Source organism: Bombus vancouverensis, chromosome 4, assembly GCF_051014615.1.
Source record: "Bombus vancouverensis nearcticus chromosome 4, iyBomVanc1_principal, whole genome shotgun sequence".
Lineage (NCBI taxonomy): Eukaryota > Metazoa > Arthropoda > Insecta > Hymenoptera > Apidae > Bombus > Bombus vancouverensis.
The window spans coordinates 10009775-10037405 of record NC_134914.1 but is presented as its reverse complement, the minus strand read 5'-3'; the positions used below and the strand labels follow the sequence as shown (position 1 = coordinate 10037405).

At 30.7% G+C, this 27631-nt stretch overlaps 6 protein-coding genes across 23 annotated transcripts in view; 2 read left to right on the top strand and 4 right to left on the bottom strand.

Annotated features, from left to right (window-relative positions):
- The window catches only part of unc-104 (kinesin family member unc-104), a 35399-nt gene extending 28036 nt beyond the window's left edge, over positions 1-7363 (top strand). For 8 of the 11 annotated variants that reach the window (XM_076618061.1, XM_076618057.1, XM_076618062.1 and 5 more), the window contains 10 exons: positions 35-125; positions 254-369; positions 517-1057; positions 1201-1390; positions 1728-1975; positions 2101-2366; positions 3037-3277; positions 3359-3495; positions 3572-3673; positions 3856-7363. In XM_076618061.1, coding sequence (XP_076474176.1) covers positions 35-125; positions 254-369; positions 517-1057; positions 1201-1390; positions 1728-1975; positions 2101-2366; positions 3037-3277; positions 3359-3495; positions 3572-3673; positions 3856-3955 — 2032 coding nt within the window. In that variant the 3' untranslated portion in view covers positions 3956-7363. The remainder of the gene's footprint in view (positions 1-34; positions 126-253; positions 370-516; positions 1058-1200; positions 1391-1727; positions 1976-2100; positions 2367-3036; positions 3278-3358; positions 3496-3571; positions 3674-3855) is intronic. The other 3 variants (XM_076618060.1, XM_076618067.1, XM_076618064.1) reach the window with 1 other exon arrangement.
- Positions 7364-8387: 1024 nt separating this feature from the next.
- FRG1 (FSHD region gene 1) lies at positions 8388-9954 on the bottom strand. Its single transcript, XM_033334324.2, has 5 exons — positions 9634-9954; positions 9468-9544; positions 9103-9395; positions 8718-8917; positions 8388-8641 (listed from the first exon to the last, which is right to left on the bottom strand). The coding sequence occupies exons 1-5, from the start codon at positions 9690-9692 to the stop codon at positions 8494-8496; spliced, it is 777 nt and encodes a 258-aa protein (XP_033190215.1). The 5' UTR covers positions 9693-9954; the 3' UTR covers positions 8388-8493.
- Positions 9955-11931: 1977 nt separating this feature from the next.
- On the bottom strand, positions 11932-15683 carry Shc (SHC-adaptor protein). Of its 4 annotated transcripts, none has more exons than XM_033334183.2 (11): positions 15430-15683; positions 14913-15040; positions 14750-14820; positions 14572-14632; positions 14331-14504; positions 14071-14234; positions 13746-13984; positions 13518-13667; positions 13326-13453; positions 13151-13261; positions 11932-13072 (listed from the first exon to the last, which is right to left on the bottom strand). In XM_033334183.2, the coding sequence occupies exons 2-11, from the start codon at positions 15009-15011 to the stop codon at positions 12938-12940; spliced, it is 1332 nt and encodes a 443-aa protein (XP_033190074.1). In that variant the 5' UTR covers positions 15012-15040; positions 15430-15683; the 3' UTR covers positions 11932-12937. The 4 variants fall into 4 exon arrangements, with proteins under 4 accessions (XP_033190074.1, XP_033190076.1, XP_033190075.1 ...); XM_033334185.2 differs by having other exon boundaries at positions 14913-15020; XM_033334184.2 differs by lacking the exon at positions 15430-15683 and adding an exon at positions 15217-15421.
- A 427-nt stretch (positions 15684-16110) lies between these two features.
- On the top strand, positions 16111-23999 carry mus81 (mus81 structure-specific endonuclease subunit). Of its 4 annotated transcripts, none has more exons than XM_076618213.1 (9): positions 16113-17009; positions 17090-17195; positions 17284-17404; positions 17490-17915; positions 17985-18201; positions 18279-18491; positions 18583-18696; positions 18766-18904; positions 23894-23999. In XM_076618213.1, exons 1-9 carry the CDS (start codon positions 16644-16646, stop codon positions 23917-23919), a joined length of 1728 nt encoding a protein of 575 aa, XP_076474328.1. In that variant the 5' UTR covers positions 16113-16643; the 3' UTR covers positions 23920-23999. The 4 variants fall into 4 exon arrangements, with proteins under 4 accessions (XP_033189986.1, XP_076474328.1, XP_033189984.1 ...); XM_033334093.2 differs by lacking the exon at positions 23894-23999 and adding an exon at positions 19223-23256; XM_033334095.2 differs by lacking the exon at positions 23894-23999 and having other exon boundaries at positions 16111-17009; positions 18747-18907.
- On the bottom strand, positions 19237-21480 carry LOC117156766 (odorant receptor 13a-like). Of its 2 annotated transcripts, none has more exons than XM_033334096.2 (9): positions 21366-21480; positions 21109-21234; positions 20931-21048; positions 20577-20841; positions 20338-20454; positions 20147-20237; positions 19802-19938; positions 19602-19734; positions 19237-19518 (listed from the first exon to the last, which is right to left on the bottom strand). In XM_033334096.2, the coding sequence occupies exons 1-9, from the start codon at positions 21396-21398 to the stop codon at positions 19465-19467; spliced, it is 1074 nt and encodes a 357-aa protein (XP_033189987.1). In that variant the 5' UTR covers positions 21399-21480; the 3' UTR covers positions 19237-19464. The 2 variants fall into 2 exon arrangements, with proteins under 2 accessions (XP_033189987.1, XP_033189989.1); XM_033334098.2 differs by having other exon boundaries at positions 20688-20841.
- Positions 23908-27544, bottom strand: LOC117156928 (uncharacterized). The gene is made up of 10 exons (XM_033334443.2): positions 27529-27544; positions 25872-26041; positions 25573-25698; positions 25373-25490; positions 25004-25268; positions 24682-24798; positions 24502-24592; positions 24289-24425; positions 24076-24208; positions 23908-23999 (listed from the first exon to the last, which is right to left on the bottom strand). The coding sequence occupies exons 1-10, from the start codon at positions 27542-27544 to the stop codon at positions 23946-23948; spliced, it is 1227 nt and encodes a 408-aa protein (XP_033190334.2). The 3' UTR covers positions 23908-23945.
- Between the last annotated feature and the right edge of the window lie 87 nt (positions 27545-27631).

Sequence of the window (27631 nt, the reverse complement as noted above, 5' to 3'; positions counted from 1 at the left end):
TAGTTAATGTATGATTATGATACGTTACATCTAGTTTCTTGCACCGACACGATGAAGCATTTTCAACTGAGCCAGTAAAAAATACAGGAAAAGGATGTCCTCCTGGATTTTATCACGTACAAAATGTAAGCTACATTTACATTAAAATAAGAAATAACAAATAATTTGCATTAAATAAAAAAAAAGAAATAATTTATATATGATCAACTTCGATTATGTATTTCTTTATTCTTTTTTCTCGTATACTGTTCAGATCACGGTGACGGTAACAAAATCATTCTTGGAATATCTAAAAACTCAGCCAATCGTTTTCGAAGTTTTTGGACACTATCAGCAACATCCTCTGCATAAAGATGCAAAACTGGAATAGTAAGCATTAAATAATTTCTATGAAATCTATCAGTTCGACAAGATATTGTCTTCTTTAATCTTTAAGATGATTAGTTATAACGATTTGGTAAGATATTATTGTCTTTCTTAAATCACGAATAAACTCAGTTGCATTGTATTTCATAGCGTAAGACAACCACCGAAGAGAATGCTTCCGCCATCTATACCTATCAGTCAACCCGTACGTTCACCGAAATTCGGCAGTGTTTTACCATCTCCGAGCACGTCACACGTGCACGCGAAATACGATGTATTAGTTTGGTTTGAGATTTGCGAGTTAGCGCCGAACGGTGAATACGTACCATCCGTGGTCGACCATAGCGACGATCTACCGTGTCGTGGATTGTTTTTGCTCCATCAGGGAATCCAGCGTCGGATTCGAATTACCATTGTACACGAACCAGCGTCTGAGCTGCGATGGAAAGATGTGAGAGAGTTGGTCGTCGGACGTATTAGAAACACGCCAGAACCAGAGGAAGAGGACAATGATTCGTCGGTGCTTTCGTTAGGGCTTTTCCCTGGCGAATATCTAGAAGTACCTGGTGATGATAGATGCATGTTCAGATTCGAGGCAGCGTGGGATAGTTCTCTTCATAATTCGGCCTTGCTCAATAGAGTTACAGCTTACGGAGAACAAATCTTCATGACAATTTCTGCTTACCTTGAGGTACGCTTACTCTTTATTTGAATGTTTTGTATTATATATTTATTAGAGATTTAATCATAGATTATGCGTTGTATACTTAATAGAGATTAAATGCCTCCATAAGATTCGTTCTCTGATTTATTTCTTTATATCATTTCTTTTAGTTGGAGAATTGTGGAAGACCAGCGATCATCACGAAAGACTTGAGTATGATCATTTATGGCAGAGACGCCAGAGTAGGGCCACGTTCTCTGAAGCACCTATTCAGCGGAAGCTACCGCAATCAAGAAGCAAACAGACTCAGTGGTGTTTACGAGCTGGTCTTGCGTCGTTCTTCGGAAGCAGGTAGCCCAGGTTTGTCTTGCTACCCTTAGCGTAGACCCCTCTTGATCCTTTCCCTCCTTGTCGATATAATAGTCGCACAAATTTAGAAAAAGGGGATATTTTGTTAGAAAGATGTTACTACATTATTAGATTATATAATAATAAGCTGCGGTGACAATCACGATGACTATTATATCATGTTATTAACGAATTGGCAATTTTCTTCGTTATGTTTTATTCCTTCTTAAATTATTTCGACAAAGAAATTTCCAATCTTGGCCAAGACGAAACATATTCATACTTCTTTTTAACATTTCGCTTTTCCCACATTCAGTACCCACCCCACTTTTGCAATTGTCTTTTGCAGGCGTTCAGAGGAGACAACGGCGTGTATTGGACACCAGCTCTACGTATGTTAGAGGAGAGGAAAATCTTCATGGATGGAGACCACGGGGAGATAGCTTAATATTCGATCACCAATGGGAGTTAGAAAAATTGACAAGATTGGAAGAGGTGGAAAGAGTAAGACACACGCTATTATTACGAGAAAAGCTCGGTATCGACAAAGTGTCATTCTGCAATAAAATATCTCATGATTTCACAAAGAGTGAGAAGGTAAAGTATCTTATATTTTTAGTCTTATAAAGATCTAAGAATCTTTATATAATATTTAAGCATTTGAGTAGAGGTGAAGAAAAGTTAAACAAACGAGATACATCCATTATGTTTATTCAATACAGGAGGTCTGCAACATGATGGCGAAAGCGACGAATGAAACGCATGCCAGCCCGGTGAAATTGAAGCGTTCAACTAGTAAAGACGTTTACGAGCCTTGGGAGATGACCGAAAGAGAAAAAGAACTAGCCACAAAGTATATCAAACTTATTCAAGGTCGCATTCCAAGCAAAGAACCCATTCTATTGTCCGACGTTTCACCCGGAGAAGACACTATGGCCGATATGACGGCATCTATGATATCTTCGGTGATATCATCCTCGTCCCAAGAGTCAGTATACGAGAGAGCTAGTGATTACTTAGAGCAGGTAACCCTCCCCGCATGCCTGAGTGCTCCTGCTAGTAGCGGTTGTCCACGCTTCGTCGCATCATCGTATTTTTATCTCGATGGCAAAAATAGATATTTGTTTTTCGAGATTCAAAGAAAAACGATACTCTCTTTCTTCATTCACATTATCATCGGTCATAATTTAATGCCAATAAAATGTAAATTAAAAGTGTAAAATTAAAAACTGGATAACTAATATCTCGAAATGAAAAACAAAAATATTTCTTAACAATTATGAGTGAAGATTGCGAGGATTCGATTCAATTTGAAGGTCGACTTGTCTCTTCCACATACGAGCTTGCAACAAACTCAATGAAATTATTGTATCAGATCGAAGTTCGATTCACGTTCGCTTTTAAGAACGATCAATAATCGTTTGTTACGCAACGTTTCGAGTAGCTTCGCTGAGTGAAAGTCGCGCTTTTAGCGCAATCAGCTTCTAAGAATCGCTTTCTGTCTACTTTGAAACACAACAATTGGTAGACGATGACTCGAGATTTTCGAGTCAAAGACAACCGCAAGTAAAACTGGACACGGTCAGGGTGATGCTGGAGTGTTACTTGCAGGCTGCTGGTATAATAGTATGGAGCAGATCTAAGTCGTGCATCCTTAGGTTAAGTTCACCGGAGAGAGCTAGACTGCAGGAACTGCAGGAGAGTATATTAGCCAGTGAATCCGCTAATCAACCGTGTACAATCGCACCGGCTCCATTGGGTTCATCTTCCCCATCGAAGGAGAATTTGGTACTCTACGTGCCGGAAGTCGAAGAAATTCGCATCAGTCCGGTTATTGCCAGAAAAGGATACCTAAATGTTCTCGAACACAAGACTAATGGTTGGAAGAAACGTTGGGTGGTATGTATATCTTGAATACAGTATTTTTATTTCTCCGTTTCTAGAATTGTTTGATATACTAAAAATATCATTGGTTATTAGGCTGTACGACGACCATACGTTTTAATCTTTCGGGAAGAAAAGGACCCAGTGGAGAGAGCTCTCATTAATTTAGCTACTGCTCAAGTTGAATATTCTGAAGATCAATTGGCTATGGTGAAAGTACCAAATACTTTCAGGTGAGTTATATAAAGTTATTTACGTGTGGATGTAATCCGTTTTAGACATCTCAAATCGGCATTCTTTATTTTACAGCGTCGTTACAAAACATCGAGGATATTTATTGCAAACTTTAGGAGATAAGGAGGTTTATGACTGGCTGTACGCTATTAATCCTCTTCTTGCTGGTCAAATCAGGTAAGGTTGTTCATTTGAAATTATATTTCAAAAATGTCTATAATCCGATACGTTTATATGAACAAATAAAGATTTTAGGTTTTGAGAGTATTTATAAATTTGTATCACAACATATAATTCATAAAAATTTATTTATAACGTTAATAAATTTCACTAACGAAATATACTTTCAATTGTTACAGGTCAAAACTAGCACGCAAGGGGCCAGCTACAAATCTGAATAACGCTTCGCCTGTTGGTCTAGTCCCGCCCATAGATCAACAGTCGAACCAAAATAAGTGAGTGGCCGACACGTTGGCCGAGGTAACGAGCGTCATTGCAAAAGCCTCCGAAAAGGTGCTTTGCTGGTCGCACTCGGCCTTCGAGTCTCATGATCTCTGTAGCTTTCGATTTTCGGTAGTTTTCGATTATTAAAACGCCTCGAAAAATGCGTACTAACGATTGACTACCAGCTTCGGTAGCCGCCGATTAATATCTCGTGACATCTGATTTAACTACCCGTCAGCCCTTTTACTCCTGGCGACCGAATAGAGAAATGAAAATCGGAACGACTCTTAAATGCAAGGGCATGTTTATCCTTTGACAAAAAAAGAAAAAATGGTTATACGTGTTCGAATTATTGACATTATTACTTTCGGAATCGCAAATACTCCTTCAATGGTCTCTCCGTTCATTTTGATACACGATCAAAATGTACAATAACGTTGATGAGACATCACCACGAGCTCGCGATACCTATCTTATAATATATTCGAATTTCTCGATATTAGTCGGTCGTACGAAGCGATTCTCTTTTAAGCGTGGAACGCATACAGTGAAGAGCAACGTATTTATGCCTAAATAAAACATTCCTAAGACGATCATAGAAAACGAGGCAAGAGAATACACATTGTAGGTATACTCATTAAAGAGAAGATGTGGCGCGAGAGGAAGCAAGAAAGAGAGGGAGAGAACGAGAGAGAGAGAAGTAGGGAAAAGGCGATGTAGTGAAATTATGAATTTTTGAGTGTTTATGTCTGAAAGAAAGAGAGAAAAAGAGAACGAAAGGAAGAAGAGAACAGGAATTAAGGAAAGAGAGAAATAAGAGATTCTACACCAAGAAGGGTGCAGATGATTTCGAACGCGAATTCTAAACGGTAATCGTTGAACAATTCATTGTTAGTAATTCGTTTATGTAATTCTGTTTGTCTATTATGACCGTTATCGAAATAATCCTTTTTCCTCTTGTTTCGTGTTGCTGTAGTATTAACCATTTTACACCTCGAATAACGAATACTTGAGTCATAAGTAGAATATCGAGGTCACAACAAATTTCACTCAAATTTGTACTCTTACTGTATAGACCAGTATTCAAACATAAAGATCGAGGGAAACATTTTTCTGTCTCAACAGAGAAACTTCGTAATAACAATACGGATAATTTGCAGTATTATTTAGACGAAACGTCGAGTCAGGTATATTTTTAATTCAGTACAAACGTTCGTTAAAACTTTTATGTCAGTGTTAGTTACTGGCATAATCCTTATTATCATTTAAGAAATATTTTTCTTCGTTGATTTCAGTTATATTCCAATTTTTCTATCAAACTTACCTAACCGAGTTATCAGTGAAAAGCGATTACCAACATATTCTGTTGAACGGCAGATAAAATGGGAAATTTGTAAGCGGATTATTTTCTCGGTTGTTTGTACGCGGAGGTTTACACAAAAGTGAGCCCCGCTTCTGTTACCGTTTTTGCTTACTATACTGTTGTAGAGTCTGATAGTTTTATTTTGTTAACGAGGACGTACGTGTCGATGAAGAACGAGAAACCGTACTTTAATAAGTTATATACGCACTCAGCTTTTTTAACCCTTTGAAGCAAAAATTTAGGTGAAACGAACCGATAGTATCGACATTAATCATTTTTCTTTTATATACATGAATTTTATTGCTCAGTACATATTAGCTTTAATTATTTATTTTAATTTATGTTATACTTTTACAACCATATAGTAGTAATCAAATTGCAATTACACACCCCAATTTAAGGGATAGACTGATTATTTATTACTTTTTAATTGAAATTGTAAATGTATTTAATTAATATTGCCAAGTATATAATATATATATATTTCACAATTGAAAATTTGTGTGTAGTTATGAAACAGCCTCAAATACGAGAATTTAGTAAGTAATCAATTTCGATTATTTATTTATTAGTAGAAATTTAAATTAAACCATACAATAAAATGAACGAATTGATGGGCAGAATTACCGCGATAAAATTAATTATTTGATTACGTCGTGTTTCAGTACATCCCCAAAAAATTATATTTCATTTTCCCTAGTATAACAATAGGAGTGCAATGTTGGTTAATTCTTAAAGTTAAATGATTTTTCATCCTTCAAAATGTATGAAAAACACTGTACAATAATAAAGTTTTTTAATTATCCTTCTTTTTTATCAAAAGGTGATATTTAGTATTGTTAGATTGTTGCTTGTGTCTAATAATATATCAAAGAGACTCCAAATCCTGTTTAAAATGGGAATGGTAGAATCCATGTAACATAAATATAGAAAATAAATATAAGAAATGTAATATTCATAATATTAATTCTTGAAAGCAAGCACATTAAAAATCTGAACTGGAGAATGCAAAAAGTGTACTCTCTCTCTCTATTGCTATTTTCTAAGATGTTTATTGTATATCTACAGAATAACTGTACTTACAGACTTAGGATTAAAATAAAGGTTTACGACATGCGCTTTTACACAACAAAATAAAAAATAAACAATGCATAATTCAGATATTCATTCATTTTTTTTTAACATGTAAGAAGACATCTATGAATTGTACAAGAGCATAATACGTATATGTATGCATAATGTATTTATGAATATTACCTACGATACGTAGCATTTATATTTTAATCGTGTTATTTACGCATAATTTATTTGTTATACTATATATGACAAACAACTGTGCATGTAAGTAAATAAAACGAAAAGAAAAGTATTGCTTCAGGGGGTTAAAGACGTAATTTATTACTACGTAAAGAAGGAAAAGAAATTGAATATTAAGCATGGAGTAGACAAATAAAAAATTAATTAAAGGAAAATAGGACAAGTGAGCAGAAAGAAAAATGATACGAGCGTTGTGAATAAAAATACAGGAACGCTGTCGATAAGATTAATAATCATTGTTGTTATTAAAAGACAAAATGCGGAATTAAAGGGAGACGAGAGAAGAGAAAGGGAAGAACTAAAGGGGAGAGAATGGAGAAGCGCGTGTGCGCGAGAGAGAGTGAGTGCGAAAGAGATAGCGCGAAAGACATGTTTGCTTATATATATAAGGTATATATATATATATACCTTATATATAAAGTATATTATATAAATATATAAATAAATTTAATATTAACATAAGCATTTTGTCAAATGTCAAAGACCATCTGGAGGCATACGATAAAAAGGCTAACAATGATTTGATCTGTACCAAGTATGTAAGTTCATGTACTTACTTGTTTGTAAGGTAACTAAAAACTCTATTGCAAAAACGTTTTCGTTTTTGATCGTTTGCTATGGAAAAAGACATGCATCGATGCTGTAACTTGTATTTATTATTATTATAATTATTCGATTTTCGCTAGACTCACTGTAAGTGGTAACGTGTAATAAATCGGTCAATAAAAAGCTTACATGCTTAATGAATTCCTTTTGTGACATATCCTTATGTTAAATTTGACATTAAAGGTAAAATTTGCTTTTTCGTTCCTTAAATGGACACAAAAAAAATCAATAAAATATTATTTAATCATTAAAAATTCCTGTAATTAGCAACGAATTCATCAAAAGAATTTTTAAATCTTTCTTTATCTCTACAAACATATTTCCAGAGAAAATTTATATGTTCAGTCAACTTTTTAAAAGCGTTGGCTAATCTCTGCGCAACTTGTTCATTTGATTGAGTAGGTAGAAGATTTTGTACAATCTGGTTATATTTGTCTTGATAACAACATATCAAATAATAAATAGATATGCACACTTTCTATATAAAATATGAGTCAACTTGACGTGTTAAAATAACAGTAATTACTAACTGAAAAAGAGACATTAATTAGAACAAAATTATATATAACTTAATTGTAATATTACTTTGAAAAATAGGTTACATTTAAGAATGGTGCCATTATTTCACTTTTTGGACGGCCGTTTTGCATATTTTAAAAAATCTGTTATTAAAATTTCGATCATATTACAACACAACATAAATACATCATGACTAAATGAGAATAAACCCAATTCTATCGATATTAAAAGTGATTGTCGGGCGGTAAATCAAGCACTTCTTGAAGATTATCCTTACAAAATGTATTTTCATTTAATTAGAATAGTTTCACAATGATTTTGATACAATAATAAATAATGGTAACTTACTTACTAATGGTAAACACAAATTAAAAACACAATTTAAATAAATTTATACAATAATTGTATGTAAACTGACTAATGACATAAAAATCAATCAGTATATTGTAAAATGTTAATAAAATTGCAGTGCATTTACAAAGTGCATTGCAGTGCAAAGAAAAGAACAAAAAGAATACCTTTTTAATGATTGCAAATGAAGATTATGATGATTTAAGATAATGAATTTGAAAGTTAAATTATGTAATATAATGAATGTACATAATAAATATGATATGTATAAAGAATTTTTTTATCTCAAGCTTGTGATCATATACTTTTTTCATATTTTTATTAAAGATTTATACGTTTTAGAAGTCAGTAATTGTCTAAATACATGTTTAAATACATAATGCAATTTTGTATAAAATTATTTACAATATCGATCTGCCTTCATCTTGCTTCTTCTATCCAATAAAGCTTCATGTAAAGTTCCTTCTCGTTTTGCTTTCTCTAGTTTAGAACTATCCTCTTTACTTATTCTTAATTTTTTGTCCTGGAATTTCTGGAACTTTCTCCTATAATATTGCCAATATATTATGTTTCTTATATTATATTGAAAACAACTTTTCATATAAAATCTATACTACTTACACATAATTCACTTCAACATCATGAAGAGAACCCTGTTCCTCTTTGGGAATATCCTTATTTGGATCTTGAGCTTTTTGAGTTATACTTCTTATAGTACAAAACTCAGAAGATCCAGCGGTCCTTTTCTGACAAATAATGTCATCTTCATCTGTAACTGATATGAAACAATCGTTGCTATTTAAAATAGCAAGCTTGTTATCCTAAAAAAATCATAGTTTTTTTTTATAAAATATATATAAATAGTTATATTTTTTTACACTTGTAGTGTTAAATTAATGATAGTAAAATTAAATAAATAATCTCATTCCTTTATACAAACTAATAAAAATGATAATCTTAATGAAATGACTCAGTAATCAAAAATTGCAATGAATAATATATTTACCTGAAATATTGGTTCCCACTGTTCAATCATGCCTACTGCATCACTTCTTCCAATGACAACGCCTTTTTTATCAATACCTAAGTATTTTCCATAACCAGATTTCAATGCAACTTTAGTTTCACTTATTGGAAAAGCTGTTAGAATCTCTTCTGGTAAAGGCCCTTCACCTTCATTATGAGGTGCACCTAAGGTAAATAATCCATTATCTAATGCTTTCATGTAGATATGATTTCCAAATTCAATCGCTACTGTTCCTGTAACTTCTGATACTTGTGTAGCTTTCCACCAACCACCTATGAATAACATACAGTACAATTACTTTGATAATCGATATGAGAAAGTACATATATATTAAAATAAAATACCATGACTTATAGTATCTTTATCTTCTGAGGTTATAATATGTCCTTTCTCTTGTTTTTTCAACTTCCTCTTTTTCGTTCTGTAAAAAACAAAAGAAAATAATTCATTATTTCTTAAAATATATATGCATTGAAATGAACATATTATGCATGGGAACAACTTGTATACCTTTTTTTTTCACCTTTCAAAACAAGTTTTCCAGTTCTCACTTTATCATATTCCGACATTTTCACGTTTCTTTATATATTAATTCTTATATATTTATTCTGTAATTTTGATTATTGTATTTAATACAATAAAATATTCTTGTGAATTACAGAAAAATATTTTTTTTGTCACGTACGTAAATATATAGATGAAAAGATTAACAATTATTATTAATATTTTGAATAATAAAGATTATATCAATAACATTGTCATGTTTTACACTTATTCTTATAGACTACAAGAGAAATAAACATCTACGATGTAGTTACTCTTTACTAGTTGTATTTCTTATATTTCCTAAAATTGTATTAGAGAGGAAACTGGTTGTATTAATTAATATCAGTACCGTCATGTACGCCCTCTATTAAGCTCTGTGTAAACTAACTTGCGCCAAATTCAAATTGTAAAAGATCGTAATTGAAGCAATGAACAGAGACAATTTATCTAAGTAAATATTTTATTTTAATATGATTTTGGTAATATATAATCATATATAAAATATATAATCAAAGAAGATAATCGTAAGATAACCATATAAAAATATAATACTTAACAGTCAAATTATTTGCCACTGATAATTCTAATCACTTTCTGATTTGCATATTTATCTAAGTTACTATGGAAAAGAACATTGTCAAGGCACAAACAATTGTTCTTATTTGATCGTAAACACATTGCATTTTTTATGTAACAACCGAAGACACAAGTATACCGGACGAAAGTACGAAAGACAGAATTGTAAAGCTAATCCCAACATCCGGATACTATTCTAAAAATGCGGAAATCATGATAGATTAAAGATTTTTCAATTTGTAATTGGTTTATCAAAATATAGTTATTTGTTTCAAGTTTAATTCTTTCTGTATTCTTTCTAAACCATTCGTTAATTCCTCATTTGTTTAATTAAAAATTCCTAAACACGAACAGAGTGCTTTAGCATTCCCCAGGTAATAACCCAGCCTGAAATTCCCCCAGTTCTTGAACAGCACTAGTGCACGATTAATCACACAACTATAACATAATAGGTCTCGACCTTGACATGCGCTAGGGAAAACCGTCCAAAAATTGAGTCGTGACTTGTGAAAAGTTCTGAAGACAACAAAGTTCGCGTTCTTGCGAGACAGACAGAGATGAGAAGAGTGTCTCTGTTCTTGTCTGAGACATTCATAGCATGTTACACATGGGCCAAACGAGAACCTTCTTGTCTTCCATGTTGATTTTTCATAACTAATCACGACTCAATTTTCGAATCGTTTTCCTTAGGTTTCGGTATAGTTCCCTAATTTCCTAGTTTCAATCGTGATCAATCGTGTATCATATTTATTTTCTTATTGTATTTCTGTCTAGAGCATAAAGCTTATATCAGAGATGAGTAAACTAATTCTGTTTATACGAATGAAATGGAAGGCGTATATACCAAGCATAGACAAATGCTAATTATTTAGATTATGAGACACTACACTATTCTTGATTTTCACATATGTGGTTAAGAATATGATTAAACATAAAAAACAAGAAAATATTTCTTTCTACACAAAGTTACGTATTTGAATTAGAGTTAGGATCAATCATAAGCTATATAAAATTTTTATATGAATATTTATTTTATATCATTATTATATCTCTGAAAGAGCTAGAAAATAATAATATACGTATATACTTACACATACATGCATGTATCGAAATTTTTAAGCAAAAATATAAATATTAGTGATTATTCACTAATATTTTCACAAATATTTAAATTTGTTGTGTATATACGATATTATTCTCAAAGAAACTATATAAGCAATAAATTATCAGATACGATTTAATGTTATAGTCTTGTAGCGTATAATCAATAATTCATATTGTATGTACTATTATCATATATATCTATTTTAAAATCATGAAAGGTAAAAATATTAAATATTATAATTTGTATATTTTAATACTAAAAACATTACAATATAGGCCATATTTAAGCGCAATAAATATTTTAATATATGCATAATATAAAAGTGCAAACGCGAGGTCCTTCGCAGGACTCAGTTCAAATATTTCTGCAAATAAATATGCAGAATACAAAATTCACTTTGATTATTATATATTTAGATAAAATATAAATATACAATTCTCTATTAAAATTGGGATTACAAATGAAAATTACCTCACAAATATGGAATCAAAATGTTATACTATCAGGATATTACAAAATTTGTAATATATATATATATATATATATATATATATATATATATATATATATATATATTCTATGCACATAACTATTTTGCGAGTTTTATAACATGAAATGACTAAAATTACAAAACATTTTTTTATGAAAGCCATAATCTATATGGTAAAGTTATATATAAAATTAAAAATGTATAGTTTTATTGTATTCAGTAGTCGGTACCAAATCTCCACTAAAAAATTAAATTGTGGCACACTTTGAGGTGTAGTAATGGCATATGTAAGATACTATTTTGAGTCTTACACAAAAATTGAATTAATTAGATGTAAATTGAGTAAAAAAACTATATTTGATTTAATATTGAGTTATATCTAATAATTGATTTTAGTCAATTTAAAAAAATCTTTGTCTAATATTTAACAGATGTAACATTGATATATTTTAAGTTGAAAGTTATCTTTTAATATTCGTCAATATCATTTAATGTTATCTTTTTATATATTTTAAGTTGAATATTTAATGAAAAGAGAAATTAATATAGTTTTGCAACTATAAACTTATAAGTATTTGTAAACAATTAAAGATACGTATGTTATGTTCATATTTAATGGAAGTATACTGGTACTATTTAAAAATTATGTATGAGACAGTATCTCAAAAATTCAATTTAATAAATTAAAAAAGGAATACTGTAAATACTACCATTTTTTATACATATACCTCTTTTTACAAAAAAATTGATACATAAAAATACTTTGATAAAATCTTTTACACACTAATCATCATAATTTAACATCTAATAATAACTTCTTTAATTTTGAGTATGATTCAACACCTCTCTGCATGGTGATATTACTAATAATTATAGGATTATATTTCGTGAAATATTAAGTCTTTCTTTTGATAAGAATAGAACGTAAAATTAGGATAAACCCTCTCCTCTTTCAAAGAAAAGTATTCATGGCATGAAATTTTTGCTATGAAAAGCATATTCAGTATCGAATTTTTTTAGTAAATACTAGTGAGATTGATCGATACCAAATGTGAATCTCATTCGTTACTTTGTGCACTATTATAAGTTTGTAAAAATCAATTATTTGCACGTCTGGGGATTGGATACCGAAGTACTAAAACACTGTCTGCTGATATAATTGGTAACACATTGTCACAATGATGATTTACTAAATGGCTAACGCTATCGAAAACGCGGTCTTTTGTGCGAACCTGGAATTATAATAAATCATAAATTTGCCTTTTTAATGTATGTAGATTTCTTCCAATGTTATGTTCTAAAATACTTACTACGCCTTCCGGATCAATTAACAGTAAATGTTTAGGAGTACCATTGTTCATACCAGTAAGGACATATTGTCCAGGCGAGCCTTGAGATTCTCGAACCAAAAAGTCACCATCCTGTCAAATATGTTATATTGAAAATATACACAACTTATATATAAATATTAATGGCAATACTTACCCTCGTTAACATTGATTCTGCTTCAGCACGACTAACACTACCATGGAACCATATCTCTTGTTTTAATTGTTGCTTTTGAGAATGGGGGCTTAATCTATTCAAATCTGATATCGCAGAACTAAATGGCTCTATAAAATTATATTATATTATATGCTGGAATTTTAAATGCTATATCAACATTAAATTACTTACGCATATCAAACACATCAAAAAGTGATGTTTGGTCACGATGACTTTCTCTTGTAGCTGCTATGACACTGTCATTTACATAGTTATGTTCAGGAGGAATATTGAAATTCGTTGATGTTCCATCAGAATTCAAGTCAATTAAGTTATCACTTTCTACAATAACAGAAATGAAGTTAGTTTTCGTTATTAAATGAAATTACGAATTATAATAAAATTTTAAAGGAATGTTACCTGGCCATTGTTGATGATGTCTATCAGAATTTATGGAAAATGTGTCATGTAAAGCAGAATTTTGTACATTGCTACGTGACACATGATTTTGAGTAGAATGATGATGTTTTAAATTAGGTAGTGTTGATGCCGAAATTGGTAATGGTGGAACTGGTGGAGGGCCAATATCAGGTGGTACTTTCCCTGGTAGATCATTATAATAATCTCTATCTGCTTCTCGCATGCCATTTAACATAGGGCTGTATTATAAAAAAGATATATATTAAATAACATATTAAAGATTAATTTTATAATAAATAAAATTTGTTTTAATATCTATAATTACTGTAATGAAGCTGGTTTTGTAAGAAATTCTTTAAATCGTAATTCAAAAGCTTGTCCAATAGTAGATATGACATCTTGTGCAAGTCCTCCTCCACACTCTAATACATAACAAGCACGCCATTCTTGCATATTTTTAGCAACATATGCTACAAAGTCTAATATTTCCTATAAAAAAAAATATATTAACCAGTTCATATGTCTGGCAATTATTGTATAATACAAATGGTAATAAAAACTAATATTTCATAACATATAATTTACCGTATCTCCACCTGAAGCAAAAGATATACGTGGCATTTCATGTTTGGCAATAGTATGTCCAGTCTCTATGTTAGTCAAAGCTAAGCTACAGCTACTAATAGTTAAATTTATCGTAGCACCTGTATGCTCCATGCGAGGTTTATCTGCTATTGCTCTTAACACTTTCCTATCCACCTTCAAATATAAATTATTATAAATGTAAAGCTGCAATTATAAAAGTAAAAATTAATAATATACATACCCTTCTCTTTTTATCTGCAGATTTTAAACCAGCTGCTTCACAAACTCTGTTTATACATTCTCTAAAAAAAATTTGTTCATAATATATTAAGAACATACATTTATACTTTTAGTGTTTCTTTACATGTAAAATAAATTCTACATATAAATGTGTTTTAAAAATTTATTAAAAAGCTTACTTGGCAACACATGATCTTGTTTCAAAATCTAAGCTTTTCATAGATGTGTATACTTCAAGACATCCTATATACTGAAAATCATATAATATAATAATTAAACACTTATAATTTGTAAAAAATTATTTTAATGCTACATATTGATAATAGAAAAATAGAAACTTACTTTAACAGTATAGGTAATTCCTTCTTTGCTCACTAAATGATCAGGGTGTAACCATCCTCTGGCTGGTTTACTTATAAAACTACTACCTCCAGTTGCCATTTCTAAATTCTACGCACATAAGTATACAACTACAACATAAGCATTTTAAATATTATACAAAATATAAAATTTTGTACAATAAGATAAGAAAAAATATCATTCAGAATGTTTTGTAGGCATATTATGTTTGTAATTTTTGTTCAAACTTGAAACTAATAATCATTCATTTTTCCAATTAAATATGTATAAATACAGTATCGCTTACAATGTCTTTGACACTTTGTAATTATAGTTATGATGGTAAGTCGACAATGATTATTACATAATGCAGACAACGTTACTTGACATTATACTTCAATTGAAATACATTTCTGGCAGTGACAACCGAATGCGAATAACTAAGATATTCCGTAAATTGCGAACAAGAAAATTTCGATTAACACACAAATACATGATTTATCAGGAAATGAGATCATACCTCGCAGACGGTTACTGGAATCACACGTCTACGATACAATTATACTCATTTGGTACACTAATCATTTCATAGAAATTGTTTTCGGTCACTATATAAAATGTAGTACTATAATAAATTCGTATTGGTCTGCATTTTCTGCTACACCCAAGTTAGGAGACACATTTATTATCTTGTAGAAAATTCCATAAATGCCAAACAAAAATTATCGACAATTTATTATGTTCCCTTTATCACCGACTGAACCAGTATGCTTTGTCTATTTTAAAATGCATATTTAGTATACCATGATTTGTAATCAATTTTCGTATTACACATTTCACACTATGTACAACACAACTTTTCTATTATTCATTATTAAAAGATAAAAGCATATTAAAATAAATTGTATTTAAATATAAATAATTTATTAATATTGCTCCATCGGTAATAATTTTATTTTACGAAAAAGAGAATTAAATATATATTAATTTTTATACAAAAGAGATCAAAATACATATTTATACTACACATATAAATTTTACTTATTTTTGGTTAGTTAGTAATATGAATTAATATATATGAATTATATTTATGATATTTTATATAATTCTATATGAATTAATATTTTCTTAAGATGTCTAGTAATATTGAAATTTTTGTATCACTACTGCGATCATATAAAGAGGTTTCGACACTCGCTAGAGAAAACCGTTCGAAAATTGAGTCGTGTCTAGTTGTGAAAAATCATCATGGAAGCTCAATAAAATCCAAGTTCTTGTAAGACAGACAGACTTCTTGTCTTCCATGCTGATTTTTCACAGGTAGTCATACTCGATTTTCCTTAAACTTCAGTATTATATGAGTGTCAAGAGTCAAGAATTTTTTAGAAGATCATGATTAATACTGTCAGAAATGTCAGAGCTACCTTGACTTAACATCCTATATTGTGTGAATCTGCCCTTAAGAAAATTTCTTAAGAATAATTTTAAAATGTTCATTGTTTAATGTATTTATTCATATGTTTATAAAAGTAATGATTTTCCATTTAAAAGAGGATATGTATATAAATATATGTATAGATCGTGAAGATTTGAAGTTCTACACTTAAAATTGATATACATACAGATTTCAACCTTAAAAATATTTTGTGTTTGGTTGAAGTATTAATTTCATAATTTATTAAACTTAATAACATACATGATATAATCTTTTGCATACCGTGATATAAAAATACTATGAAAAGAATAAAACTTAAGCCTAAGAATCCAAACCCACTATTTGAGCTCTGGTTAGAAGAATGGAGAAAAGAGGCTGCATCGAGAAATTCCGACTTGCAATATCATTTTTCGAAAGCACTCGCTGCATTAAAAAAATATCCCTTGCCGTTAAAATCTGGGAAGGATTGTATAATATTGCAACACTTTGGCACAAAATTATGCTCCATGTTAGATAGAAAACTCAAAGAATATAAAGTTCAAAATAATGACTCAGTAAGTGTGAAGAATGTTTGCAAGCACTGCAGTTTTAATGAACAACCTGTATTTAAAAGGAAACGCAGATCACAACAAATTATTGTGGACGCAGATTTCGTACCTGAAAGAGTAAATATATTTATATATTTCTTATATACAGATGTAATAACATATCAAAGAAATAAATTTAATAAATATATTGTTTCAAGACAGAACTAACAACATTTGACGACTTAAATTTATCATCTTGGAATGTAGAAAATTATGCTGCCTTATTGATATTATATAAGAAAACACTAGACTCATGTTATTTAGGTATATTTCAAAGAATATTTTTTATTTTTGTGTAAGTGTATTCTATTATTAAATTATTATATCACTAATGAATACTATAATTTATTAGGATATACTACAGAAACAGATCTACTGTTGGAAATGAAACAGTTGTGTGGGCATGGAGCAAAGACTTCAGTCTTAGATTTGTTTGAAAGTGGATTAATTTCTATGATAGGTAGACCAATTAGGTAATAATATTTATTAATAACAATTTTTAAAATTATATGTGAATTTGACATTTCTGTAGTATTAAATGTAGTATAACTTGTATAGGTATAATCTTACAGAGCATGGTATAAGTATTTCAAAGAAGATATGTGAAATTACAACTACTGATGTAATATCATTAAATTCTTTTGAAGTATTAAATAAAATTCAAAACTCATTAAAACCATTGATTACACAAAAGTCTAAGTTAATAAAAGATTCAGCCGATCTTAATAATAGGAATGAGGAAACTATTACTATTGAAAATCACTGCCAACAACCTGATGAGAATTTTGAAAAACGAAAATCGAAGGAAAATATTGTCTACCCAAAAAGAGTGCAAGAAAAAATGAAAGAAGTAAAAGATATGAATCATGTACATAATTTAGAAAATAATGAAACAGATTTTACAGATGATTTTCAAAGAAACTATTATTTAGAATCAAGAAATTTTGATATAATATTATTAGTAGATACACAAGAGACTGCTGGGTATGTTTACATTTTGTTAAATTATAATGTTAAAATTTTATCATGTATCTGTAAATAATTTTCATATAGTGGTAGGACAGAACCTCAACATGATGCTACTATCACAGGACTAACAGAGTTTGGTGTATCATTTGAGATACGTCATTTAAAAGTTGGTGATTTTGCATGGATTGCTAGGTGTAGAAAAAATAAAAATAATGAACTAATCTTACCCTTTATAGTAGAAAGGAAACGAATAGATGATTTAAGTGCAAGTATTACAGATGGAAGATTTCATGAACAAAAGGTATATATATGACATATGTATACATAATTCATATTTATATATTTTTATATGGTTAAATAGAATATTATTTTATATAGTTTAGATTAAAGCAATCTGGAATTACAAATCTTATGTACATAATTGAAGATTATGAGAAGGGTCAAAGATTGACAATACCACATTCATCATTGATGCAAGCTTCCATTAATACTTTGATACAAGATGGTTTCTCTGTAAAATATACTAAGAATCATAAAGATTCTATGTTTTATTTGTCATCATTAACTAGAATTTTAATAAAAATGTTCAAAGCACGTAATCTTTTTACAACAAATTTTTATATTTTTGTGTAGTTATGTAATTTAGTTTAAATCGTATTTTATAGCAAATATATTTTTCTAGGAAAAAAACCTGATAGGTTGTAAAAAAGAAGTTATTACACGAACAAATATTTCAAATAATACCTGTAGTCTCATGGTATTTGAAGAATTTAATAAAGCAGCTTCTAAACAAAAGGTATTTAAGCTATTTATCACTGATCATTGATTTAATGTTTACATTTTTAGGTGTTAATACATTTTTTAGGTTTTTAAAGTAAATCAAATGTTTGTCCGCCAACTACTACAGTTAAAAGGAATGTCCATAGATAAAGCTTTAGCAATTGTAGAACATTATCCAACTCCCCGATTATTAGTTGAAGCTTTTCAGAAGTCTGGTTGCAATGGTGAGTTATTATTAGCTGCTATTGAATTTGGTGATAAAAAACGTCTTATAGGATCAGTAATTAGTAAAACAATTTATCAATTGTATATGAAAAAAGATCTAAACTGATAACTGAAATTTTATACGAATAAAGACATAAATGAATATTATATGTACAAAAAAATGAACAAAATTTTATACAATAATAATATAGAGAATATTCATACTCTTTGTAAAACCTTTTATTATATATATGGTATTGGGCTCATGATCACTACTAGTTACTATTTTCAAAACATTTAGCAATAATACCTCAATGAGTACATGCCACAAATTTCAGAATAACAGCATCAGTGACAAATTGATAAAAAATTTTATTGAACCAGTATATAACAATTTATTGACGTACTTGGTAAAGTACTTGGTAAAGTATATCATTTTATTTCAATAATTTATGCCTTTCTTCCATTCAGAATAGTCATAATCATATAACATTGACATAACTCTTAGAAAATGTAAGATTGGGTTGTCATTAAACCATAAAATTACTAGAAACGAATATTTTCGAGTAGGTACGAACGATTATTCTCTCAGTGACAAGAACATGGTGAAATACGACATACAAGCTTTAACAGTCTTGAAATTAAAGAATTATTATTACTAACATCCGCTTAAATTATTATAACATGATACTTTTATTAATTTCCATTATTACGTACTATTCCAAAACTTTCAATGTTCATCTCGTATATCCCCGCTGCTGTCAATATACACGGTTTGTTGGACCTCACTTGCATTAGGTAAAATACCTTTTGAGCTTTTGTCGGTATTTTATACCAATCCGAGTCATATCTGCCCCGAAATCCATAAGTTTAGACTATTTGCGGCTTTCTGTATTTTATATGCGTTGAAAACTTACATTTTATTAGCCAATTCTACACTTTGATCCAGTAATGTTTGCCCTGGTAGACTAAACATGTACAAATGAAATTGTTCTGCTATGAGGTAGACAATAGCCCTGATGGCTTCTGCCGGTCGGTCCAAGAACACAATTACCTAGAAGGTAAAAGCATCGGTTTCGTTCTTTCTCAATACTTATTCGACTCAGGATGTTCCTCCTAATTCAAACTTTTATGAAGAGAATTAAAAAAACATGGTAGTTACATAAAAAATTGTTTTACATATGTCAACATTTGTATTTTCAAGAAATGCAGAAAAAATGAACAATCTAGTAATTTCTAAGGTGTATAAAAGATGTTCTTACTTCAACAGCTGTTACGCTGAGAATGATTGCATTCAACACCATCGTAATCAAGTACAAATTCCGGCAACATTTCTCGAGGACGTCATAAAGTCTTAAAATATGACAAATGAACCAAAGTCAGTTCAAGTTGTATTAATTTCTTATCGATTATTAGTTTACTATTAACTAGTCGGACTTAAAACTATACAGACTGAAGACATTTATAGTGCATCATCACGCATTCTTTGAAAGCATCGTATCCAATGTTGCGTATGTTAGTACCATTTTTCTCGACAAAATTATTTTCTGCAGTTTTCTGAATCTGGGATCTGTACATGTGAATAATTGAAGTCCAAATAAGTAAACATATATAAATGAAGTATACTCTTTACCGCGTAATACAATTTTTGCATTGTTTTAACAGAATTTTTATTTAAACCATTGTATTTACCCACATACTGCAAATAATCCGCAAGCGTGATAAATAATAGTAATGTATAACGAATCTACCGAGATTATCGTTACCACGATAATAATCGCACAAAGAGATAAATGCACATACACGATGTAGAAGTGTTCTTCGTTATCTAGGACACCATAGTGAACTTGAAATACATTATTTCGTTGTCGGGTTTCGTTTAATGGTATAATAATATCTAGGACGGGATTATATAATGGAAGGGACAGAAATATTACGAGAGCTATTAATAACGTTCCTGGAAGAATTATTTTTAATTAAAAATTATTTTTATATCCAACACTTGTTGTGGAAGTATATAATAAAAATCATAAGATGATCACTTACTTCTGTACAGACATGCAAGTTTATAGCCGTGTTTGGTAAATTTATCTAGCATTTGTAATTCATTTTTTGATTCCAGTAATTTCCAATCTTCTTCCAGGGAATTAAATAATTTTCTAAACTAATGATATCTTGATTATTATGACTTTGTATGTGAAGGAGATATTAAATACATACGTACCAGCGTTTTGTTGGAATAGATGTTTAGTATTTTTGCAACACTGATAAGTACTGTAAGTATGTGCGGTAAATTCAGGATGACGTTATCGAAATCTTTGTTACGTATGGCATCGTATAGCTGCATAGACTATGGAATCGTGAATCCCAATCATGTAATAATATTACCTGATTACTTACTCTGCTATTTATTTATTTTTCATTATATTCATCGATTAATAATAATAATCATGAAAACGACATAGCATACGTTCCTCTTACCGTTGGACCAAAGAAGCTTATAAAACCGCACATTATTGCAATTACTATAATATTACTGGTACGATCTTCTTGATACGGATTTATCCCACAAATTGACAGATACTGTTTAAGCGGCTTATGGTAGCTAATATCGAACACATTAAAATCTTGCTTGTTGTTTGCCTGAAACACTGAACATTGCCGTTTAAACTAACAATTCAAGTCTTTTATTGAAAAATGTGACTCAACGTTGAATTTGATATCGTAATGTAAAATATGGTAGAATGAAGAAGAAAAAGAGAAAATGATATGATATGCTAAAATAAGAAATTTATTTCGACATCTATTTTTTGGTATTTGAAACATTTATAGTCAGTGAATTATAACATCGAGTTACCGCAATAATCATAATTTGATATCAAATTTTTGTACAAATTTGTACCTTTATGGACACAAGTAATGAAATGGAACTTATATAGAGATTCGCTTTACCGATTAAAATTAATATATTTTGGTATATTATATTATGAGAAATCTATGAAATTTTGCATTTTTAAATTTCGTATAATTGCAAAAGAATCCACAGTCAGCAATATAGAATATATTCAGTTTTCTCTTACTATTTAAATTTCTTAGATCTGTCTAATACAGTCGACTTATTAGCAAACGAGGCGGCGAAAGTGATTTAACAAAGTTGTATGAAGTATGAAGTATGAAAGTTGTTCTTTATATTGTACACCGAGAAATTGAAATGGATCCCACGGATGCACTTATATCCCTTCACCCGATGTCTGTGAAAGCATGTAATTTTTACCATCGAATTAGTTTGACGGTTTGCTTACCGGCAAGTATGCATTATAGCACAATGTTGGGTAGCACGACATCAAATAATAATCATGTCGTAGATGTGAAAATAATAGGCCATCGGTTGCTGGAATGTCAATCATTTGCGTTGGGAATTGAAAACCTGTGGTTACCCTGAAATATCGACCTCACTGGTTGTGACACAACCTTAGTCGATGACGATCGGCGATAGCAGCAGGTTTTCAATCAATTTATTCCTCGAAAATTCTTTGGTGGTTAATATGTTACGAGCAAGAAGCATGCATATGTGTGCGATCGACATTGCAGTGACACCCAATTACTTGTTGCGTTGTATATTTGTAACGCATCGTCCAAAGTTTTATACGCATATTATATTAATCAATAAGCTGCTATATAGTGTATTCGGCTACAGGTATAAAAATATTTAAGGGGCGATACTTGAAGTTAAAATATGATGAAAATCTAGAATAAAAAGATTGTGTTTTCGGTTTCCTTTTTTAGTTATTGAGAATTAAATATTATCCAAAATACCTCTGTGCCGAGCAACCTCCTTTACAGGAACGAAAGTAGGTGAGTCTAAGCAGCGGGGTACACAGGGTTCCTTAAATCGAACGATAGATGGATAGCAGCTTATCTCGTACAGGCCGTAGGGAAGAAGATTATAACATTCGAAAACGTAATTCATTATGCCTACTAAGTAAAATCCATATATAAAATCCAGCATATTGAAAATCTGTATATGTATATTGGCGAAATGATATCTTACGCGAACAATAGTTATGAAACTGTGGCGGCACTCGACAGCAAATACCACCGGAAGATAACTAGTGTCGGACAACGCCAGCGCAGTGGTTAGCGCCTTAGGTTACGAACGTTCGGGACCCAGGTTCAAATCCCCGGCGACCGGAGTCCGATTTTTCTTTCCACGATTCTTAAATGAGAAGAAAATAGAGCAGTATCTGCCCCAGCAGCGACATCTACAGCCAGCAACTACAACTATCACGGCCTCAAAACTAACTACTAATCTTGTTAAAATGCTTGGTAACAACGTAATTTTAGTAGAAATATAATAAAAGAACCAAACTCAGATCTAGTTATATTAATTTCTTATTGATTATTAGTTTAGAAGAGATCTATAATGCAACATCACATATTCTTTAAACTCTTCGTACCCAATGCTCTTAATGTTAGCGTCATTTCTTTTCGGCAGAATTATTTTCTGCAATTGAGATCTGTATACGTCAATAATTGAAACCCAAATAAATGGACATTCATGAAAGAAATATGTATGCCTTGTACCATGTGATATTATTTTTGCACAGTTTTGATACAATTCCTATAGGAACTATTATATTTACCCATTTATTTGTTTAGGAATTATTAAGCAATACTTCAGCGAAATGAAATTTTGCACAAATAATTATTATAGAAGAGTTTAAATAACCTTATATGGAGAAATAAAGAAGCCAAAATGATTCCTTCAGGAAGTCTTACAAAAGATGGCGAAATGTCCATCTCATTTTCAAGATATTATCATTAGCTTATAAAAATGATTAAGTAACAGTGATTTACATTATTAAGATAGATCAATCTATGTTTAAAAATATTTAAAAATATTCTGTGAAAGATATAGTTTAATAATTTTATTTACATCGATAACGTTGTTTAAACTATTCAACATTAACAATGCATAGTGACTATTTATCTTATTATCCTCATTGTAGGTCCATCCAGGTATAAAATGCAATGAATATGAGTAAATGTCTATGAGTCAACTCATCCTCTCAGTGACATTAACATCGTGAAGTATGACATACATGTTTTGAAAGTCTTAAAAGAGAAATGACGTAAGTACCTACTAGTTAATAATATAAAGTAACTATAACTGTCCCATAATATTACATACAATTGCAAAATTTTCCATATTCATTTCGTACAATCCACCTGCCGTTAATGTACACAGTTTTTTACTCCGTATTTGCATCATGAGAAGCATTTTTTGAATTTTTACTGGTATTTTATACCAGGTGGACCCATATCTGTTTTGATACGAGTAATAAATTATATTTTTTTCTACGATTGAATATTTGCATTTTATACGATTGCACTAGATACATACATATTATTTGCTAAATCAGAACAATGATCCAGAAGTACCTGCCCAGGCAGACTGATCACAAACAAATGAAATTGTTCAGCTCCAAGAAATATGCCGGTTCTAATTGCTTCCGCCGGTCTTTCTAAGTTAGCGACTGTCTGAAAGATACAAACTTTCAATTAGGAAAATGCTTCCAGAATTTTCATTCGTTTTTAATTATTAGATTCTCTTTACTTGAACAGCTGTCATGCTTATACCCATCATATTTAATCCAACTTGAAGTAAATAACTACTTCGACTGTTTTCATTTAGAATATTGTAAAACCTCAAAATATAACGAAAAAAGCACATTAATTGCGATCAATAATCATCTCGCACCGTATTGTATTTTATCGTCATTTAATAAATACAAACTCGATCGCTTTATCGTGAGTGATCACACAATTTTTTATCTGTTCGTACGTGTAAGTCTCCGTCATAGCTTCTGTAGAGAATATGATTGAACTACTAGTTGCTTTATGGACTTGATGCCTATATTTTGAATATAATTATAAAAAATGAAATCTTATTAGTTTTATCTTCTTATTCTTATTAGTACAAAAAGAGACATATGGTTATTGATCCTTAAAAGCTATCATCAAAGAATATCACGTCTATGTTATCAAGGGGGAAATTTCACGCATGATAGCCTTTACGGATTAACGCGACCTTATGCTTTTTGCAATATCATATTTACCCACACACCGCAAATAATCCACTACTGTGATGGATTATAAGGATATATAACGAATCTACGGTAACTATTATCATCACAACAATAACAGATCCCCATGCAAGCTGTAAATATATGTAAAAGAAGTACTCTTCATGATCAAAAAATATGTAATTAACTCTAAATAATTGTTGTCGCGGTCGAGTTTCATTTAATGGAAGGACGACATCCAGAATAGGAAAAAGTAATGGAACCAGCAAGAACAGTACCATGAAGATCAATAAAGTATCTGAAATGATCACAATTGATCGCTTATGTTCAAAATATTAATAGAACAAATCCTTTATACACATAGAAGCACTGTAATTGAAAAATTAAGACATGATAACCTACTTCGGTACAGTTGTGCCATTTTGCTGCCTTGAATGGTGACATCCTCCAGAACGCGTAAATCATCGGTTAACTTCAATTCCTTCCATTGTTTCCTCACAAATTCGAACAATTTTCTAAACTATGATATAACATGTATTTTTACGACTTTATAATATGTTTTCATTCCCAAAGCTTAATCGGGTAACAATAAATTCACGTACATTTTCTCTGTTGAAGTGGACATTTAATATTTTAACGATACTAGTTATAGCTGCGATTAAATGCGGCATACACTCGATCACTCCGTCCATATCCTTGTCATATAAGGATCTATATACTTCTAATAACTAGTGATTGTAGGTTCCAATTGTCAATAACGTTATCTGGTTATTTACTTTCTTGCGAGGAATTTATTCAACTAAGTTTTCTCATTTCGATTATAATACATTTTATAGAAATGTATCTCTATAAATAAAGAATACATTTCTATAAAATGTACTATACGATATGTTTCCCTTACCGTTGGAACGAGAATGCCTGTGATACTAGTCACCATTATAGTCACAATAATACTTCTGAATATATCTCTCTGGCGTGGATCTTGTCCTACAATTTGCAAATATTTCTCGAGCATTTTATAGTAAGGAATGTCGAACATATCGGTAGACTGTGTTCTGACTTTCTGAAATGCTGAATGTTCTAAGTTTAAATTAATTTCATGAAAGAATTATCCCCGGCTAGTTTACTTTAAGTATCATAAAAATTATATATTGACAAAGAACTATTTTAATTATTTATAATTTATATTATAGTCATAACATAAATTGCATTTGAGTCATTCAGAAGACAGGTACTGATCCAACCGCACTTTTTATTAATTTTTAAATTTCATTACACATGCACACGATTAATATTCAATTCTCCAGAAACAAATTTGCTTCCATAAATTTTTCTTATCGTAAGAAGGTGACGTAAATGATGGTAAATTCTAAGATAAATTTAAAAACAATAATAGTTGTAATATCAACATTTTCGTGTGCTCTTCAATTTATAGAGTTGATCAACGTGACTTCTAAATGGCTCATTTCTATTTCTTACTATCCATATTTCCAGATTTTCAATTAATTGACTTCGGTTAACGTTCGGACTATCGTCGTGCCGATTGAATAAATGTTTCTGTTCTTAAAATTGCGAAAGTCAATCTGCGAATGCAGTTATACTCGATATTCAATATTACTGAGCTTGTAATTACGGTTATCAAGTATGACTATGAATCGACTTCTTTGCCGGACAGGTATGCAGTATATAGCATAATGTCTAAGTTAGCTATTGCTGAATGACAAGTGCATTATAGATAGGAACATAACGAATCAAGGGTTATAGCGATGCCTGTCATTTAAACTGAAAATCGAAGATCTATGATTACAGTGAGATATTGATCGAGCCACTGACAATATGGTATTAACTAAGTACTCAGTGATGTATAAATAATTGTAGAATTAATTATACACTGAAAAGTCTTGAATTCTCAGAAAAGTATCGTACCTCTATTCGCAGTGTTGACGTGATAATATTTCCTTCGACCTCTAGCTGAAGCTTTGACACGGAAAAAAGTGCAACGGTGTTATTTGCGAGATGTAAATGAAACTTAAAAAAGTGGTGGATCCAGTTAGTTAATAGATTCAACCGTTGGAGTTTCATTATACGTATCTTGCTAAAATTAGTACACAAATGTAAATTTTCTCTGTGGCTCGATGGAACGAACTGAAAGAAATCTGTGAAATAGTGGTCAATTCATTATTTCGGTAAGGTATATAACATGTTTTACACTCTGTGTTATGTCGCGTAAGACATCTGCACTGTCTACGTATCGTTATTTCAACCCTCAATCTAATCTAAGGATTCACCATAAACCTTTAACTTTTAACTTCATTGTGTCAATACATGTTTTTCAGTCAATCTGTTTGTCCTGAAGGATTTTTTAATCCTAGAAATTTTTTCGGTTCACGGCTGGTTTTTAGAAAAGTCCTTGGGTTTATTAGGCGCTCTTGAAAACACGGAAAAAGCGGGTATTCACCTATTGGGAAAACCGAATATTTGTCTAACAAAACAAGCTGGTTTTTTCCATGAACAAGGTCACCCACAAACCACGTTGGTAGGAAGCTTCCTCCTCATACCTTTTGGCATTAACATGGGTCATAACCAGTCGACATCGCGGATCGTTATCCTCACTTTTCCTAATGAAAAGTGTGAACAACGAATCCGCGTTTTTCATTCAAA

Bases quoted from the DNA above. Each gene is read 5' to 3' on its own strand.
- LOC117156928 (XM_033334443.2), bottom strand. The intron at 24,593-24,681 runs GTTTGTATTTAT...TTATATTTTGAG, and splicing joins ACTCACGATAAAGCGATCGA to GTTTTACAATATTCTAAATG. The intron at 24,000-24,075 runs GTATGTAATATT...TTCTCTTTTAAG, and splicing joins ATATGGAAAATTTTGCAATT to ACTTTCAAAACATGTATGTC.
- mus81 (XM_033334090.2), top strand. From the start codon at position 16,644: ATGAAAAGAATAAAACTTAAGCCTAAGAATCCAAACCCACTATTTGAG. The intron at 17,196-17,283 runs GTATATTTCAAA...ATAATTTATTAG, and splicing joins ACTAGACTCATGTTATTTAG to GATATACTACAGAAACAGAT. The intron at 18,697-18,765 runs GTATTTAAGCTA...TACATTTTTTAG, and splicing joins AAGCAGCTTCTAAACAAAAG to GTTTTTAAAGTAAATCAAAT.
- LOC117156766 (XM_033334096.2), bottom strand. From the start codon at position 21,398: ATGTGCGGTTTTATAAGCTTCTTTGGTCCAACG. The intron at 20,455-20,576 runs GTAAATACAATG...TCACATGTACAG, and splicing joins GGATTATTTGCAGTATGTGG to ATCCCAGATTCAGAAAACTG. The intron at 19,939-20,146 runs GTAAGAACATCT...TTTACCTTCTAG, and splicing joins TCAGCGTAACAGCTGTTGAA to GTAATTGTGTTCTTGGACCG.
- Shc (XM_033334183.2), bottom strand. From the start codon at position 15,011: ATGGCAACTGGAGGTAGTAGTTTTATAAGTAAACCAGCCAGAGGATGG. The intron at 14,633-14,749 runs GTAAGCTTTTTA...AATTTTTTTTAG, and splicing joins ACAAGATCATGTGTTGCCAA to AGAATGTATAAACAGAGTTT. The intron at 13,454-13,517 runs GTAAGTAATTTA...ATAATTTTATAG, and splicing joins TTTTGATGTGTTTGATATGC to AGCCATTTAGTTCTGCGATA.
- FRG1 (XM_033334324.2), bottom strand. From the start codon at position 9,692: ATGTCGGAATATGATAAAGTGAGAACTGGAAAACTTGTTTTGAAAGGT. The intron at 9,545-9,633 runs GTATACAAGTTG...TGTTTTTTACAG, and splicing joins TTGAAAGGTGAAAAAAAAAG to AACGAAAAAGAGGAAGTTGA. The intron at 8,918-9,102 runs GTAAATATATTA...TGATTTTTTTAG, and splicing joins AGTGGGAACCAATATTTCAG to GATAACAAGCTTGCTATTTT.